The sequence below is a fragment of the Cololabis saira genome, chromosome 13, assembly GCF_033807715.1.
Source record: "Cololabis saira isolate AMF1-May2022 chromosome 13, fColSai1.1, whole genome shotgun sequence".
Classification (NCBI taxonomy): domain Eukaryota; kingdom Metazoa; phylum Chordata; class Actinopteri; order Beloniformes; family Belonidae; genus Cololabis; species Cololabis saira.
Window position 1 is genome coordinate 45,950,921 of NC_084599.1, and position 18,552 is coordinate 45,969,472.

At 41.5% G+C, this 18,552-nt stretch overlaps 1 protein-coding gene across 2 annotated transcripts in view; it reads right to left on the minus strand.

The window, feature by feature from the left end:
* Positions 1 to 7,135, minus strand: part of LOC133458717 (myosin light chain kinase 3-like) — an 86,760-nt gene extending 79,625 nt beyond the window's left edge. For both annotated transcript variants that reach the window (XM_061738910.1, XM_061738908.1), the window contains exon 1: positions 6,924 to 7,135. In XM_061738910.1, the coding sequence (XP_061594894.1) occupies positions 6,924 to 6,994 (71 nt within the window). In that variant the 5' untranslated portion in view covers positions 6,995 to 7,135. The remainder of the gene's footprint in view (positions 1 to 6,923) is intronic.
* Between the last annotated feature and the right edge of the window lie 11,417 nt (positions 7,136 to 18,552).

The window sequence follows — 18,552 nt, forward strand, 5'->3', positions numbered from 1 at the left end:
CTCTTTTTTCCTCTTTTTTTTCTCTTTTTTCATATTTTTTCCCATTTTTTTCCTATTTTTTCCTCTTTTTTCCTTTTTTTCGTCTCTTTTTTTCCTCTTTTTTTCCGTTTTTCATCTCTTTTTTTCCTCTTTTTTTCATCATTTTTTTCTCTTTTTTCCTTTTTTCCCTTTTCCTTCCTCTTTTTTCCTCTGTCTTTTTTCATCTTTTTTCCTATTTGTTTTTTGGAATGAAGGATACGAACATTTCTGCATTTGTAGACGGTAGAAAGTACCGGGATAGAAGATTTACAAGAAGGAGAGAGAAAAGTTGAAGCAGCATTTGTTTTGGATTTGGATACAGGAAGAAGAAGCAGAAATGACGGGAATTGCGTCATCACGTTCTCCGTGCGTCGCTGGTTTGATCCAGATAAATGATTAATCACCATGGAAACGGAATATTCCCAATGTTTCAGTAACCGGAATATTAGCAATAACCCCAATTTTGACCAGCACCGGTACCAACCGGAGCCTCAGAAAATGCACAAACTCCGTCAAGCCTTTGCCCAGATTAAATCTCAATCTCAGATCTCAATATTTATTGTTCGGCCCCTACATGTTCAATACAAGGTTTTTTGTTTAGTTATTGTCACAGGTTTATTTATGTTACCTAGATTTGGAAATGTAAAGTGCTACTTTTTAAAGATAAGAGCAATTGTTCAATTGATCATGCATCTAAATTCAGCACTTCTTTTTCATGAATCTGTCCTAACAAATACTGATGTAAAGTTTTATGATGGGTTATCCCACCGGTCGGTTGTGTCTAGAACTTCAACTCGTACTTCTGTCGGCATCAGCTTGAATTTTAAAACTGTAACTTGTGAAGAAAAAAAAAAGATCAATTAAAGCTGCAAGCAGCGATAAACGGATGAACGGATGAACGTCCCTCCACCCTTGTGGACATTTAGTGGATGAACGAGCCACGACTCTCTATGTCAAACCATTCAAAAGTTCTGGCTGAAAATAGGAACTCAGATATGAACCAATCAGATGAAGGGGGGACGCGCTTAATGGCGTCTAGCGTTGCCACGGTAACACTTTTGAAAGAGAAAAGTAATGCACGTAGTCGCAGGATGGAGACGCACATTTTCATGTATAACACACCTGGGTTCACGTTACGGTTCGGGCTGAATTAACTGCCGAAGGAATGGCATAAATTGCGCCAAAATTACACGATTAATTCAAAATGGCCGACTTCCTATTCGGTTTGGGCCATGGCGCCAAGAGACTTTTCTTTAAGTTGCGACATGATACAGGTGTGTACTGATTTTCGTGCATGTACATCAAACCGTATCGTGGGGCTTGAGGAACAAAGTATTCTAGGGGGCGCTGTTGAGCCGTTAGGCCACGCCCATTAATGCAAACCATTAAATATCACATTTTTCACCAGGCCTGGATTGGTGCAAAATTTGGTGACTTTTGGGGCACGTTTAGGGGAAAAAAGACTCTCATTTCGTCAGAAGAATAAAGAAAGTATTCCTACAGATACAATAAGGCGTTCACACTGTAAGTGCTTGGGCCCTAATTAAAGCTGCAAACAGCGATGAACGGGCCCTCGCGCATGCAATTTTCACCAATAAAGGTTAAGAACTCAAAACTAAGTCCGATGACTCCACCATGACTCTTTATGTCAAACCATTCAAAAGTTATAACAGAAAGTAGGAACTATCAGATATGGACCAATCAGATGAAGGGGGGGCCGCTTTTTGGCGTCTAGCGTCGCCACGGTAACGCATTTGACTGAGAAAAGTAATGTGCGTCGTCATCGTAATCTGAACCCCAGATCTGTTGTGATCCTTCAGTCCGGTCCAACGCCTCAGAACCTGCAGGAACCGGAAAAGATCCAGCCTGAACTTCCCCACGTCCAACAAAGCTCAGCACTTATTTTAGTCGCTTCTCTTTACACCAAACCTTCTGAAACACCAGAGTTCATATTCTACTCTCACTCTATTCCCTCATTTTCATTTCCTGCCATGTATTGAATTGTTGCACCTCTTGTTTTCTTTGTTTGCCTTCAAAACTGAATGAATGTAAATCACATTTAAAGGCAAGGCAAGTTTATTTGTACAGAACAATTCAACACAAGGTAATTCAAAGTGATTTGCATCAACATTAAAAGAAGCAGGACACAATTAAACAGTAAATAACAAATAAAATGAAATAAAATGATAATAAAAGAGGTAAAATAATAAAAGCAGCAGTTGTTAAAAAGTAAGGCAGTAGATCCAGCAGGTTCATCTCATTCTTACAATGGCAGGAATTACGTTTCTATACGGTCAAAACGTACAAAGACCGGGTCAAACACAGGATTAGTAAAGGTATATTTAAAAGTGGAGACTAATGAAATACTAAATGCGTTGCTGCATAAATCAAACGGGGCAGGGCAGCTTGACAAGTGGCACTTTGCAGCGCATGCAACCGATACGGGCCGGGGGAAGAGGTGCTAGAATCTGAAACACGGCCATAACGCAACTTAAGAGCGGCTTCGCATTCAGGAAGAATCACAAGAATTGTCAGACTCCGCAGGCAGAAATGTCCCTGTGTCTATACATAATAAACATACGCTTAAAACAGTGTTGCACAACTGTTTCTATTTCCTCATGTTCTGCTGTCAAACCCACCGGGGCAGAAAGACTGAGCGGCAGAGCCACCTGGGAGATTTGCGAGGCCCTGTGCGAAATGGCCAAAATTTTTTGGGTTTTTCGGGTCGGATCGTGTGTCTAAATGCGCAATTTTAACTCTCCAATTAGCAAAATACTGGATACCTTCCCCTGCCTCATCATCATCCCCGCGGCTGCTTGAGACCCGGTCGGATCGGTGATTTTTGTAACAAATTTATCAAACGAGGCTTTCAGAGAGACATTAAACTCTTCCATTTTCTTTAGTTTTTTTTTCTTTTTTCATCCCCTGATGGAAATTTCCTGAATCTGTCTCGTTCTCTCGACATTGTGTGACAGTTTGTTCCAACTCCACCGTCTGGATCAGAGCAGCTTGTGTCTGCGCTTGGTCTGATCAGTTGTATTGAACAACAGACACATATATTTATTGATATGCACAGACTAGTACACATTTAGGTCTGTAATGGAATGTGACTGTTGATATTTATAAGGGAAAAAACGAAAAAAAAAAACGAAAAAAAAAAAAATTAAATAAAAAACGGCCCATAGTGCAAAAACGGTTCGCACACCCCTTGCGGCGGCCCTGCTGAGCGGTTACTGGATAATCAAACTGTCATAATCTGGTAGAATCAGTTATTGTTTTTACTACCTGTTTGTGCTAATGGGCTTTTGTTGCTCTTGTTCTTCATTTATGTTGTTTGTCATTATTCAGAGTTATTATGTCATGGTTTTAGTAATTGTTTGTACTCTGTGCTGTAGTGTTTTAGTACGGAAGAGTATTAGGGCCAGGCATGAGAAAAATAAAAATAATATTTTAGAGGAGGAAGATTCATTATGCACTTCGAGAAAAAAGTTGAAATGTCGAGAAAAAAGTCGAAATGTTGAGATTCATTTTGAAGTACAATTTCGAGAAAGAAGTCAAGATGTATTCCAACTTTATTCACGAAATTCCGACTTTATACACGAAATTCCGACTTTATTCACGAAATTTCGACTTTATACACGAAATTCCGACTTTATTCACGAAATTCCGACTTTATTCACGAAATTTCGACTTTATACACGAAATTCCGACTTTATACACGAAATTCCGACTTTATACACAAAATTCCGACTTTATTCACGAAATTTCGACTTTATTCACGAAATTTCGACTTTATACACGAAATTCCGACTTTATTCACGAAATTTCGACTTTATACACGAAATTCCGACTTTATTCACGAAATTCCGACTTTATTCACGAAATTTCGACTTTATACACGAAATTTCGACTTTATACACGAAATTCCGACTTTATGCACGAAATTTCAACTTTATTCTTGAAATTGTATTCCAACATTAATTTTGACATTTCAACTTTTTTCTCGGAATACACAATAAAAAAAATCTTCCCCTCTCAAATATTTTTTTTCCTGCCTGGCCCTGATTCTCTTCCGTAGTTTTAGTGTGTTTTTCAGGTAGAAGCAGAGATCCCTTAGGTCAGGTAGAAGCAGAGAGATCCCTTAGATCAGGTAGAAGCAGAGAGATCCCTTAGATCAGGTAGAAGCAGAGAGATCCCTTAGATCAGGTAGAAGCAGAGAGATCCCTTAAGTTCAGGTAGAAACAGAGAGATCCCTTAAGTTCAGGTAGAAACAGAGAGATCCCTTAGATCAGGTAGAAACAGAGAGATCCCTTAGATCAGGTAGAAGCAGATAGATCCCTTAGATCAGGTAGAAACAGAGAGATCCCTTAAGTTCAGGTAGAAACAGAGAGATCCCTTAGATCAGGTAGAAACAGAGAGATCCCTTAGATCAGGTAGAAGCAGAGAGATCCCTTAGATCAGGTAGAAGCAGAGAGATCCCTTAGATCAGGTAGAAACAGAGAGATCCCTTAGATCAGATAGAAGCAGAGAGATCCCTTAAGTTCAGGTAGAAACAGAGAGATCCCTTAGATCAGGTAGAAGCAGAGAGATCCCTTAGGTGATCAGGTAGAAGCAGAGAGATCCCTTAGGCGTTCAGATAGAAGCAGAGAGATCCCTTAGATCAGGTAGAAGCAGAGAGATCCCTTAGGTGTTCAGGTAGAAACAGAGAGATCCCTTAGACGTTCAGGTAGAAGCAGAGAGATCCCTTAGATCAGGTAGAAGCAGAGAGATCCCTTAAGTTCAGGTAGAAACAGATAGATCCCTTAAGTTCAGGTAGAAACAGATAGATCCCTTAAGTTCAGGTAGAAGCAGAGAGATCCCTTAGATCAGATAGAAACAGAGAGATCCCTTAGATCAGGTAGAAACAGAGAGATCCCTTAGGCGTTCAGATAGAAGCAAACAGGCGTCTAAAAGGTTTCAGTATTCTCAGCTGGGCAACCCTTTGATAAATGTTGTCCGATCTTTATTCCAAAGTTCGTCTACATCAGGGATCAGCAACCCAAAATGTTTTAGATCCATATTGGACCAAAAACACAAAAAACAAATATGTCTGAAGCCGCTAAAAATGAAAAGTCTTGTATCAGAATTAGAATGAAGAAACACATGCTGCATGTTTCTATATTAGTTAGAACTGGGGGAAGATTTTTATTTTCTTTATGCACTTCGAGAAAAAAGTGGAAATGTCGAGAAAAAAGTGGAAATGTCGAGAAAAAAGTCAAAATGTCGAGGAAAAAAGTGGAAATGTCGAGAAAAAAGTCGAAGTTTTGAGAAAAAAGTTGAAATTTCGTGATTAAAAAGGAAAGGAAAAAGAAAAAAAAAAGAAAAAAAGGAAAAAAAAGAAGAAAAGGGAAAAAAAGAAGAAAAAAGAAGAAAAAAGAAGAAAAAAAAGAAGAAAAAAAGGAAAAAAAAGGTCAAACATTTTTGAAAAAGCTCCAGGAGTTGACGACCCCTCATCTACACCATACACTGATAAATTAACTGAAAAGGGTGCGCCTAGTTCTTTTCCCAATCCCCAAACCCATGTAGTGTAACATGCATGGATTTAGGAACTATGACCTATGACAATGAGCCACTTTGGGGTTTGGATTTCTCTCAACTGTTGCTGTTTATTTTATTTTGGTTTATTTAATAATAATTATATGGTTTCAAGCATATTTACAGTGTCTGAGGTCCTTTGTGTTCAATGTAATTCCTTCTCATAACCACCTACTTCTGAAAGCAGTCAAACTAACTATTCCCATAGGGTACATGTTACAAGCAGACAGAGCTGGTAGAGGAGCCAAAAACTGTACTCAAGTAAAAGTACTGTTACTTCAGAATAATAGGACTCAAGTAGAAGTAAAAAGTAGTCATCCAAATAATGACTGGAGTAAAAGTAAAAAACTACTAAAGTACTGAGTAACTGTTGAGTAATGTCTGATTTATTTTTTTAACACAACCATTCAAACAGACAAAAGTACAAAATAATCATCTTCAGGCAAATTAGATCAATAAAATAATACATTAAAATTAATAAAAAATAGCTTTAATTAAAATAATCTTAAAGTAAATTCAAGTACTTTAATAAATAAAATAATAACAGAATAAAAAAATAAATTAAGCACAATTAGCACAAAAGGTCAAGCCTTTGTACTTTTCTTTTTTAACCAGCAGAACTAGAACAAACATGAACTCATAGAAACTCTGTGTGTGTTTGAGTCTGTGTAAATGTGACAAAACATGCAAAAACAAACATTTTTCCCAAAGAATCACCCAGTGATGTCATGAGATTGACGCGTACGTGGATAAAAGGGATAAAAGAAAAGTAACAGCTCAACGTAGCCTAATGTAGCGGAGTAAGAGGAACAGTTTCTTCTTCACAAATCTACTCAAGTAAAAGTAAAAAGTATAGTGATTCAAAACTACTCCTAAAAGTACAACATTTCCCAAAACTTACTCAAGTAAATGTAACACAGTAAATGGAACTCGTTACTACCACCTCTGCGAGCAGATCTAGTGATAATTCTAGGTTTGATGAGAAGACTCTTATTTGATGATCTAAGGGATCTGTCCGGTACGTATTCAGCATGTCAGCCATGTAGGAGGGAGCTAACCATTCATAGATTTAAAGACAATAAGAAGTACTTTAAAATCTACTCTCTGTTTACCAGGGAGCCAGTGCAGAGAGGATGAAACAGGAGTGATGTTTTCACAACTCCTGGTTTTGGTCAGAATTCTGGCCGCAGCATTCTGAATAAGCTGGAGTTTATGTAACACTTGCTTTGTCAGTCCTGCTAAAAGTGCATTGCAATAATCGAATCTACTGGAGATAAAAGCACGAACCAACTTTTCAGAGAAATACATAAATGAAGTGAAGGAACACTCACCCTTGGTACTTGGGCAGGTTTGTAATCACCAGAACCTTCTTGTCCTTCCGTCCCATGTTCCTGGTGGGCATGATGGAGAGACTCTCCCCAGTCCGGTTCTCTGGGTGGTTTAGTTCAGGTCCTGGTTGTGGGTGCTGGTCTCTCTCCCTGCTCGGGTGATCCAGCCGGGACGGTCTGGTCCGTCCTGGAGCTACAGTCCAATGGGAAGTCCTGTCTGCTTGTGTTTGTCTGAACTGGGATCCATCAGGAGATAAGCACTCGCTGGTGGGAGGGGTGGGTGGTGGAGATTAGAGGTGGGGGAGTGTGGGAGGAGAAAAGGACGAGGGGGGCGGATCCAGGACCAGGGGGGCTGATCCAGGACCCGGGGGGGCTGATCCAGGACCAGGGGGGCTGGTCCAGGACCAGGGACCCTCCCAGGGACAGAGCCGAGGAAGCGGTCCAAGGAATTTGGCTTATTATAAAAGAATGCTGGGAATGCTGGGAATGCCGGAGTGCCGGAGTGCCGGGTGTTTCTGTGAGAGGAGGATGATGGAGGGAGAGAGGGAGAGAGAGACGGAGGCGGAGTGAGAGATAGGGAATGATAGGGACCGGGGGCTTTAAAAATGTCCCTGTTGTTTCAGAGGTTTAAAGTGCTCCCCTCTGCTGACACACATCGTGGACGTGTCACATTTCTTCGCTGAGCATCTTTTCAAGTACAATGAGACTTCAATCGAGACGATCTCGCTTCATAGTCCAGCGGTTTAGCTATAAAATGTATAGGAATCGTTCAGTTTTTGATACAAGCATGAAATTTGGTACAAATAGCCAAAGGTTTCCCCAAAAGATCTGGACGTGGAGCTGTCATTACCCGATGTGAGTCGCTACCCGATTTGAGTCACACATGCGCAGTCGCGTCCAACAACAGGGAATGTTATGCTATATAAGGGTATTGATGCAAAAAATATTTATATTTTTAGAAAAAAATATTTATATTATTTTTAGCAAGCATAGCTAAGCATGATAGCCAAATGACCTTCCAAGATGTAATTACTCATAGAACGAGTAATCTTCCATTTGTCAGCTTTTCCCAAACTGGGATGAAACTTTCCGGATTCCATGTAGGCATGGAGATGATGGAAAACATTAAAGTCGCTCATTTTAATCAATAATCTGGTAATGACAACACTCTCTACTTCTCCACTGACTGACTGATTTCCTGCTGAAATGCACATGTTGGACGCGACTGCGCATGTGTGACTCAAATCGGGTAGCGACTCACATCGGGTAATGACAGGAGCCATTGTGAATTTTCAACATGGCGCCCATGGTGGCCATTTTTCAAAATGGACGCCAGAAAAAAGTGTTTTCTAATGAGTGATTAGTTGAAATGAGTTGCCAGTTTTCCCTGGCTGAGCTTAAACATCCACTCTATTACTTATCCATTCATTGGATGGTTCAGTTCTTGCAGATATGAGGATCTTTGTTGGTTTATTAGTTCAAAGTTTGTTTTATGTATAATAGATCTATTTTCATGAAATGACGGTATATATTTTATTTTGGCTAATATGGCTGTTATCATGAAAGAAACAGTTGCCATGTTCAGTTTTGAGGTAGAAGGTTCTGGCCAATTCTAATGTTTCAAATGTGATTTCTGCATCATAAATAATGACGGATTAGACACCAAGATCATCCATATCAGACACAAACACAAATGATGGCTGCCATCTTTAAAAAATGGTGGCCACCTTGAATATTAAATGACAACTTTTCAATTATCCAAGAGACATCTACCAAGTACTATATGGGGTAAATATGTCTAAAATATCATATTATGTCCATAAGTCATAAAAAAATTTGTTTCTGACGTCCATTTTGAAAAATGGCTGCCATGGGCGCCATGTTGAAAATTCACGATGGCTATTTTTGGAATGCCTTTGGCTATCTGTGTACCAAATTTCATGCTTGTATCACAAACTGAACGATTGTTTTGGTTATCTCCTGCACTATCAAGCAAGCAACTTATTTTGGCTTTTCCCCTTTTAGAGGTCACCAAAGTGGACCGTTGCTCTCTGGTTATGGACTTGGCAGCGGATGCCCTTCCTGGATTACCTGGATCTAGGACGATGACAACGTTCCAAGGAGGTTAATGTCCTCTCCAAAGACCCGCCGGCACTCCGCAGCGCCAACAGATAGAGGGAATGCGCATGATGTCACAGATGCCACTTCACGGCGGGTTACAACCACTGAGTGAATAAAGACTGAGTTGCAGAAAGACTGAGTGAATAAAGACTGAGTGGCAGAAAGACTGAGTGGCAGAAAGACTGAGTGGCAGAAAGACTGAGTGAATAAAGACTGAGTGAATAAAGACTGAGTGACAGAAAGACTGAGTGTCAGAAAGACTGAGTGTCAGAAAGACTGAGTGACAGAAAGACTGAGTGACAGAAAGACTGAGTGTTAGAAAGACTGAGTGGCAGAAAGACTGAGTGACAGAAAGACTGAGTGTCAGAAAGACTGAGTGACAGAAAGACTGAGTGGCAGCGTAAACTTTCAGTTTGAGCAACTGGAAAACATCTAAAATGGGAAAGAGCTGTTGTACAACCGACTGTACTCATAGATTTAGCAAGAAATCAGAGTTATCGTTTTACAGACTGACCAAAAATAAGCTTAAGAGAGACAAATGGATCTCGGCAATTCACAGAAACAACTGGATTCCAGACACCGAAACGTGGATTTGCGGTTCCCATTTTGTATCAGGTAATGTGTGATTTTTGGGTAGCTAACGTTAAACGGTCAAATCATAAAGTTCGGTGTCCTCATCACTTTAATTTCACCAACAAATCCTGCCTTGAAGTCGGACCAAGCGTCAAGACTTTTGTAAGCCTTCAAGCTTTGCTTCGTGTATTTCACTGGCGTAGAAATTAAGTACATATAAATATCAGGAAACTGGATTCGTGGCCAAATATTAATGTCCATGGACCACTGGTTCTTGGTAACTGTACCAAATATTAATGTCCATGGACCACTGGTTCTTGGTAACTGTACCAAATATTAATGTCCATGGACCACTGGTTATTGGTAACTGTACCAAATATTAATGTCCATGGACCACTGGTTCTTGGGGTAACTGTACCAAATATTAATGTCCATGGACCACTGGTTCTTGGTAACTGTACCAAATAGTAATGTCCATGGACCACTGGTTCTTGGTAATTGTACCAAATATTAATGTCCATGGACCACTGGTTCTTGGTAACTGTACCAAATATTAATGTCCATGGACCACTGGTTCTTGGTAACTGTACCAAATATTAATGTCCATGGACCACTGGTTCTTGGTAACTGTACCAAATATTAATGTCCATGGACCACTGGTTCTTGGTAACTGTACCAAATATTAATGTCCATGGACCACTGGTTCTTGGTAACTGTACCAAATATTAATGTCCATGGACCACTGGTTTGATTGATTGATTGATTGAAAGAACGAACGAACGAACGAACGAACGAACGGACGGACGGACGGACGAAGGAAGGAAGGAAGGAAGGAAGGAAGGAAGGAAGGAAGGAAGGAAGGAAGGAAGGAAGGAAGGAAGGAAGGAAGGAAGGAAGGAAGGATCAAATGAACGATCGGATGAATGAATGAACAAAGAACGAACAAACGAACGGACGGATGGACGGACGGACGGACGGACGGACGGACGAAGGAAGGAAGGAAGGAAGGAAGGAAGGAAGGAAGGAAGGAAGGAAGGAAGGAAGGAAGGAAGGAAGGAAGGAAGGAACGATCAAATGAACGATCGAATGAATGAATGAACAAAGAACGAACAAACGAACGAACGGACGAACGAACTAACGATTAACGGTTCTTGGGGTAACTGTACGGGTCACCGTCAAGTCCAACTGACGCAAATTTAAGCTGATAATCGACTGGAATCCCGTCTAACACACTAGTTGCAGATGTTTCTTGTGGTAGCCTGTATGTATTTATGTAAGGGTCTTGCTGTGGGATTTCTATAGGTTTGCCTATATGCATCATGTCAGGAGATGGCGCTGTTGGCAGGTGCCTATGGTCTTTTATGGCCAGGTTGAAAAGGCCCACTTCCTCTTCCTGCCAGCAGTGTTAGAGGAGTGCAGCCATCTTGAATGCCACATGTTTTTTTGTACTGTTTGTTCCTGCCAGTTTTTGGAGATAAAGAATCAAAATTTGACGAATGAGTCCTGGTCCTTTTTCAAGTGAAGTTACTACATTTCTGCTGATGTTTCTGCTGATGTTTCTGCTGATGTTTCTGCAGATGTTTCTGCTGATGTTTCTGCTGATGTTTTGCCTCTCAGTCGGGAGGTGACGTCAATGCAGACCCTCTATTCAAGACCAGCTCCTGTCAGGGTGCAGTGATCCCGGTTCTGCTGTCCCTCGGGTTTTGTTGGTGTTATTTTAGACTGTGTGAAGCTCTGGACTTACCCACCTGTGTTAGCATTAGCCTTAATTAGCGCCGGTCCTCTGGGACTGGGTCACCTAGATGTAAGTCCCGTTACATCACTCCACCTCCTGACGATGACCTTAATTCCTCGCTGTTCTACATCTTATTTTAAGGGTTTTTTTGTTTTTGTTTTTAATTTACCGGCTTAGCTGTGTGTTTGCTTGGATTTTATTTCCTAAATTAGATTACAGGTGTTGTAAAGCCAACGCCTGGCCGCCCCCCGTGTGTTGTGTTTGGCTCGTCCTTCGACCAGCACGCAAGAAGTTTTTATAGTCGGTAAGAACTTGCGACCCGTCGTGAGACTGAGGGCAAGGCTTTCCTTCTCACTGGAAGTGGAGTTTAACAAGTGCTTGTTAAACTGTTTTTGGAAAAGTAGCAGATGGCGTGAAAGACGACCTGGTCAGACACTTTCAGAAGAAACCGGCTTGAGGTTCCCCGACAATCTGACGATCACCCCGAGGACGACCAATTAGGAGGCAAACTAAAACTAACACATCCCTACTTCAGGGAATCATCTTACACGGCATATGTTCTTTTCCATAAAATATGAATAAACTGGATACATATATTGTCACTGAGCAACAGCTCAACAAATCAAAACGTTTAAATCAGTCTGTTTCAGTGCAGCTTTCCAACCACAGAAGGAGCGGTTATAGTCACAGTCACATATACTGTTGGTATATGTTTGTATACATTGCAAAACTGAAAATAAAATAGTCCAAAAGAGAAGAACTGCTCCTCAGACGACCTCTAACCTCTGCAGGAGCAGCAGGCCGACAGGTGACAGCCTGGGTTTGGATTAGGCCTGTGTTGAAAAAATCAATTCTCCGATTTTAAATCGATTCTCATATTAATTAATTCCTAAAAATTGATTCATATGTCTAAACATCGATTTAAAAAAAAAAAAATGTCATCATTACATTACAACTTTTGGTACTTTTTTGTTTATGCCAAAAAAAGGAATATTTTGTTGGACACGAGAATAACTGGTGCCATGTTTTTGCCTTTAAATATGTTTAAAGGTATGAAAACATTAAAGTTTTCAGTTATAATTGCATACATTGTCTATATTTCTTTGCTTTATATACTGTCTTGGGGTTACATTTGCATAAATGTTAAAAACCAAATTCTCATAAATGGGGAAAAAATAAAAGCGATTTATTTCGTCCTCTGTTTCCTCCTTGGATCTGTTTGATAATTCTACACGATGTTTCTGTTTCAGTTCTATCAGCATTCTGGGAGCTGATTGGTCCTTACAGCATCATTAGCTGCAATACTTGCTGTTTAATCTCAATATAATACTAGTATTAATATGTTGCAGAACTACAGTCATATAATTCATGCAACAGCTCAAAAAACAGTTTTAATAACAGTAACCCAAATCTATATCGGATCGAATCGAATCGTGATAATCGATTCTGAATCTTAAGAATCGGAATCGAATCGATTCTTAATATTTGAATCGATTCCCAGCCCTAGTTTGGATGAGAGTTTTCTCTGGATGCTGACTGCTCCGACCTTAAAAAGACGCTGATGGAAGGCATGAGGGGCCGGTGAGTATCTGGCCAGCGTGGATCACTGAGTCAGAGCTCTAGTGTCCCGGTCAGAGCAGCTGCTGAACTACAAAGACGTGCAGCTAAAAGCCGGCGGGCTTTTAATAGAGCGGCGGTGGAGCGGCTCCATTAACAGCCTGGAAAAGGATGTTTCTCTCAAGAGCCGACAGGTGGAGGGAACGCTTTTGTCCTCCGCCGATGTTGAGATAAGAGGCAAGTTTATTTGTGTAGCACAATTCAACACAAGGTAATTCAAAGTGCTTTACATCAACATTAAAAAGCGGCAAGACACAATTCAACAGTAAATAAATAAAATTAAAGCTGCAAGCAGAGATGAACGGGCCCTCACGTGTGCAATTTTCACCAATTAAGGTCAAGGACTCAAAATTAAGTCTGATGACCCCACCATGACTCTTTATGTCAAACCATTCAATAGTTATGACAGAAAGTAGGAAATATCAGATATGGACCAATCAGATGAAGGGGGGGTGCGCGTTTTGGCGTCTAGCGTCGCCACGGTAACGCTTTTGACTGAGAAAAGTAATGCGCGTCGTCGCAGGATGGAGACGCACATTTTGATGTATAACACACCTGGGTGCACGTTACGGTTCTCACGCTCTAGGTGGTGTTTATCAGACCAGGAGGCAGAACTCCAACAACAGGATTAGTCCCGGAGCTGAACGACCCACAAGGGTGTAAAGGAAGCCGGCACGGCGGGACACAGCACTGCAGACGCTGCAGACGCTGCAGGCGCTGCAGACGCTGCAGACGCTGCAGACGCTGCAGACGCTGCAGGCGCTGCACACGCTGCACACGCTGCACACGCTGCAGGTGCAGCAGACGGTGCAGACGCTGCAGATGCTGCAGACGCTGCCGACGCTGCAGACGCTGCAGGCGCTGCAGACGCTGCAGGCGCTGCAGGCGCTGCAGGCGCTGCAGACGCTGCAGACGCTGCAGACGCTGCAGGTGCTGCAGACGCTGTAAAGGAAGCCGGCAAGGCGGGATGCAGCACTGCAGGTGTTGCAGACGTTGCAGACGCTGCAGACGCTGCAGACGCTGCAGACACTGCAGACGCTGCAGACACTGCAGATGCTGCAGACGCTGCAGATGCAGCAGACGCTGCAGATGCTTCAGACATTGCAGACATTGCAGACATTGCAGACGCTGCAGACGCTGCAGATGCTGCAGACATTGCAGACGCTGCAGATGCTGCAGACGCTGCAGACGCTGCAGACGCTGCAGACGTTGCAGACGCTGCAGACGCAGCAGATGCTGCAGATGCTGCAGACGCTGCAGATGCTGCAGACGCTGCAGACGCTGCAGATGCTGCAGACGCTGCAGATGCTGCAGACGTTGAATACGCTGCAGGCGCTGACATCGTCACTCCTCCATCCAGTCTATCTGTGCTATTTGAAAACTCACACTGACCTCCAGCTCAGAGGATTCCTGTTTGGATAAACATTAGCAACGTCAGCAACGACACCCCGTTAAAGTTTCACCGGGATATTTACTATATTTGGCCTCGAGTTGGTCAATAAAACCAGATGAGCCACAAATACGGTCCAGGTTCATTCCACCACATAAAGAAAAAAAACAACATCAAAACACATATTTCAAGTGTTGGAAAAGCAGTGGGAGGAAGTATAAACTTATTTAATCTCACCCCCTTTCCTCAACTAAACATAAATTATATGTCTGTATTTATTTATTATACTACACACTAATTTGTATAAATATATATAATTTTTACAAAAATAACCAGTTTAATGGGGCACGGTGGCGCAGCAGGTAGTGCAGCCGTCTCACAGCAAGAAGGTCCTGGGTTCGATTCCCGCCGGGGGACGCTGTGGGTGCTGAAGTGCATGTTAGTTCCCCCATGACTTCAGCACCCACACCCTGGGTGGGGTTGGTGAAAGGATCTTTCTGTGTGGAGTTTGCATGTTCTCCCCGTGTTCCCTTGGGTAGCTAATGGGAGCTACCTTCACAAAAACATGCACACAGTCCTGGGCTCTACTGCCCCCTCTGGCCAACCGGGGCGCCAGATGGGGTGGGGAGGATCTGGCCGGAATAACGTGATCCTTCCACGCGCTACGTCCGGCCGGAGAAACCCCACCCTGTCAGGTGAAAAGATGCGGCCTGCTCACTCCTCAGGTTAAGGAGGAGACTTGAGCTCAGTGCAGGAACTCCTGGGGTTGGTAGAGGATGTCAATGCCCAGGACTGTCACTTAGGTAGGAGCACTGGGTGGTAAAAATGGGAAAAAACCGGGATAAAAATATAAAAAAATAAATAAAAATAACCAGTTTAATATAAGATGTACGCTCTATCATGAATATAATATAACTGTGATATAAATATGCTATAACTATAATATAACTATGATATAATACGTATATCTAAGTATATAAACATACAAACACACACAGCTGCTGATCTTTAAACACAGTCTTCACTTTTATACCTCAAATAAACCATTTATTTATATTTCTTCTTAAATTGTTTTATGTTTGTACATTCTTTTAACTCCAAATTCAAACCATTCCACATTTTAATTCCACAAAAACTTCTTTTTGTTGTACGCACCAATAAAGATTTGAAGTTTTGGTTTCCCCTTAAATTATAACTCCTTTCCCTCCCAATGAATCATTTCTGAATGTTTATCCGGTAGCCAATGATTCTTTGCTTTAAACATTATTGTGCAGATTGAAAAGCCCCTAGAATTTAGTGACTAGATCCATGAGTTTTAGTGCTTTAGACTGTAAGAGTAGACAGTCAATTGGCTTGGTTGGCTTTTCCACATGAACTGAGGCTGAGCGTCTACCTGTGGAACCTTTTACTCAAGCTGGACGGACGGCTGGTCCTTGTTTCCATTCCCAGGTTGAGCTTCTACCTGTGTGTAACCTTGTGGATGAGCCGATAAACAGGGGCTTCAATTAAGAGGCCAAGACGGTCAACGTGGGTCAATCTGCCATTTATTCTACAATGGATAAAACTCTAAAATACCACAGTCAATGAAGGAAAAGAAGATAGACAGACATATCACGGCTGGGGAGCCAACCACTCACTGCCTAGGACGCTGGGAGTAAAGTAAATATCAGAAATATCACAAAAATAAGTATAAACCCAACACACATCAAATGAAAAACACCACACTATAAGTGAACTCCCAGCGCCTCGACCCCACGGTGAATGGACGACACCGCCAGCCGCAACGCTAGAAAACAGGAGAAGACAGAATGTTAAAACCAATAAAACCAATACAGCTAAATCATAAAATACTAAACTTAAATAAACGGCAGTCAGTGCTATGCCTCTACATTTTAAAACAGTGAAAGTTTCAGTCCACGGGGCAGAGAGTCAGGAATAGCCGACTCACAAAAAAGGACAGAGAGAGAGTAACCCTGCGTCACACCTGCTGTCAATCAGAGTTCCTGTGTTCCTCTGATTGGTCTCTCCGCTGACCTACTGCTACCTGTGGAACCTTTTACTGGAGCTGGACGGGAACGGCTGGTCCTTGTTTCCATTCCCAGGTTGAGCGTCTACCTGTGGAACCTTTTACTGGAGCTGGACGGCTGGTCCTTGTTTCCATTCCCAGGTTGAGCGTCTACCTGTGGAACCTTTTAGCTGGACGGACGGCTGGTCCTTGTTTACATTCCCAGGCTGAGAGTTACCTGTGGAACCTTTTAACTGGACGGACGGCTGGTCCGTGTTTACATTCCCAGGCTGAGAGTTACCTGTGGAACCTTTTAACTGGACGGGGACGGCTGGTCCTTGTTTACATTCCCAGGCTGAGAGTTACCTGTGGAACCTTTTAACTGGACGGGGACGGCTGGTCCTTGTTTACATTCCCAGGCTGAGAGTTACCTGTGGAACCTTTTAGCTGGACGGACGGCTGGTCCGTGTTTACATTCCCAGGCTGAGCTTCTACCTGTGGAACCTTTTACTCGACGGACGGCTGGTCCGTGTTTACATTCCCAGGGAGTTTCAAACAGCTGACGGAGGACAGCTGATTATTTGCAAAGCCGCGAAACTTGCGCCTCCTGCTCTTTCCAGAGAGTTGTGAAGAATCCATAACCCTAAAAGAGTTTATCAGCGTCTGACCTTCTCCTTTACTTATTTCTGGTTGGGGATGGGGCGGTATCAGTGTCAGCTTGTTTTATAAGACTATTTCATTACCTTTAGGAACCTTTAGGACAGTTCTCCTGTCCCGACTGACGGCAGTAACGGACCACGGTACTTTGGGAATCCCACCCAGCCACTTTAATAGCTGCAGAAGGATTTATGGGGCTGTGTGTGAATCCACGATGATAAAACTAGTTCCCAGAGCTGCCGCGGGTGCCATCGCAGAGATGACTAAGAGTCTTCATCTTCACGCCTGTAGGGCGACACGCAGGGCTAGAAAAAAGCTCCTCTGTGCTGTTCTTATTTTTTTAACAATATGTTTATTGATTTTTGGTTTTTAGAGAACATACAGTTACAAGCACAGTAACATCCCGAACATCAACTGCACAAACACTCAAGGGTGAATTAAAACAAATACAAACCTGAAAAAACAAGGTTAATAGCGGTCCTGTTTTCTTATAAAAGGCATGCCATGTAATTGTGCCGCCTAGTAGTAGTTTTATTTTAGTTTAGTTTATTTATTTAGCAATATAAGCATATGAACAAAAAATGAAAAACAATTAAATAACATGCAAGGAAAGGAAGAAGCCTGGTGGATTATATAGAATCATTTCCATATATGAATAAAAAACTAAACAAAGCTACACAAGGGAGAGTAAAAAAAACTAAAAAAACACAAGAAAATTTAACTCAGATCAAATAATGAACATTACAAAGATGAAACAATAAAAGTTATTTAAATGTTTTTTGAATATTGGCAAGGATGGTGACGATTTAAGAGATTTATTGAGTGAATTCCACAAGTGGTGAAAGATTGATGTTTAATGTTCTACAAAACGGTAAATTAAAATCATCTTTGTGCCTTGTGGCATAAGAATGAATATCGGAATTAACACAAAAGAAATTATGAAAAGAAGAAGGAAGATCTTGTATATAATTTTTAAATTTGAACATAAATAAACATGTTTTAAAAATGTTAATTTTATTGACAGATAATAATGAATAATTAATGAAAAGGGGAGCAGACGCTCATATCTGTTTGCGTGTGATTTCATTCTGAGAAAGCTTTTTTGAATAATCAATAATTTATTAATATATGTTGGATGTGTCGAAGCCCAAACAATGTTGCAGTAATTAAGATGAGGGAAGATGAAGCTAAAATAGAGTTAAATGAGAGGAAGGAAGAACAAAAGGACAAACTTTTCTCAAAATACCAAGCATCTTGTACCATCTTGTCTAGTACCGTTGTAGATTAGGGACCTGAACCCACCACCATCATAGGGGAGATACAGCAGGGAGAGTCGTATTCTCGGACATCTGTTGCTCCATATAAAATTCGAGAACAGATTTTTAAACTGTGCTGTTTTAACAAATCAGCGCAAATGCGGTAAGTGTTCCCTTTTCTGTTAAACTGGGTGTACAAAACCTTCCCTCTGGAATTAAAAGGAAAAACATAACTTTGGAAGTGAATGCACTGCTCTGTCTTTAAACTTTAGGAATAA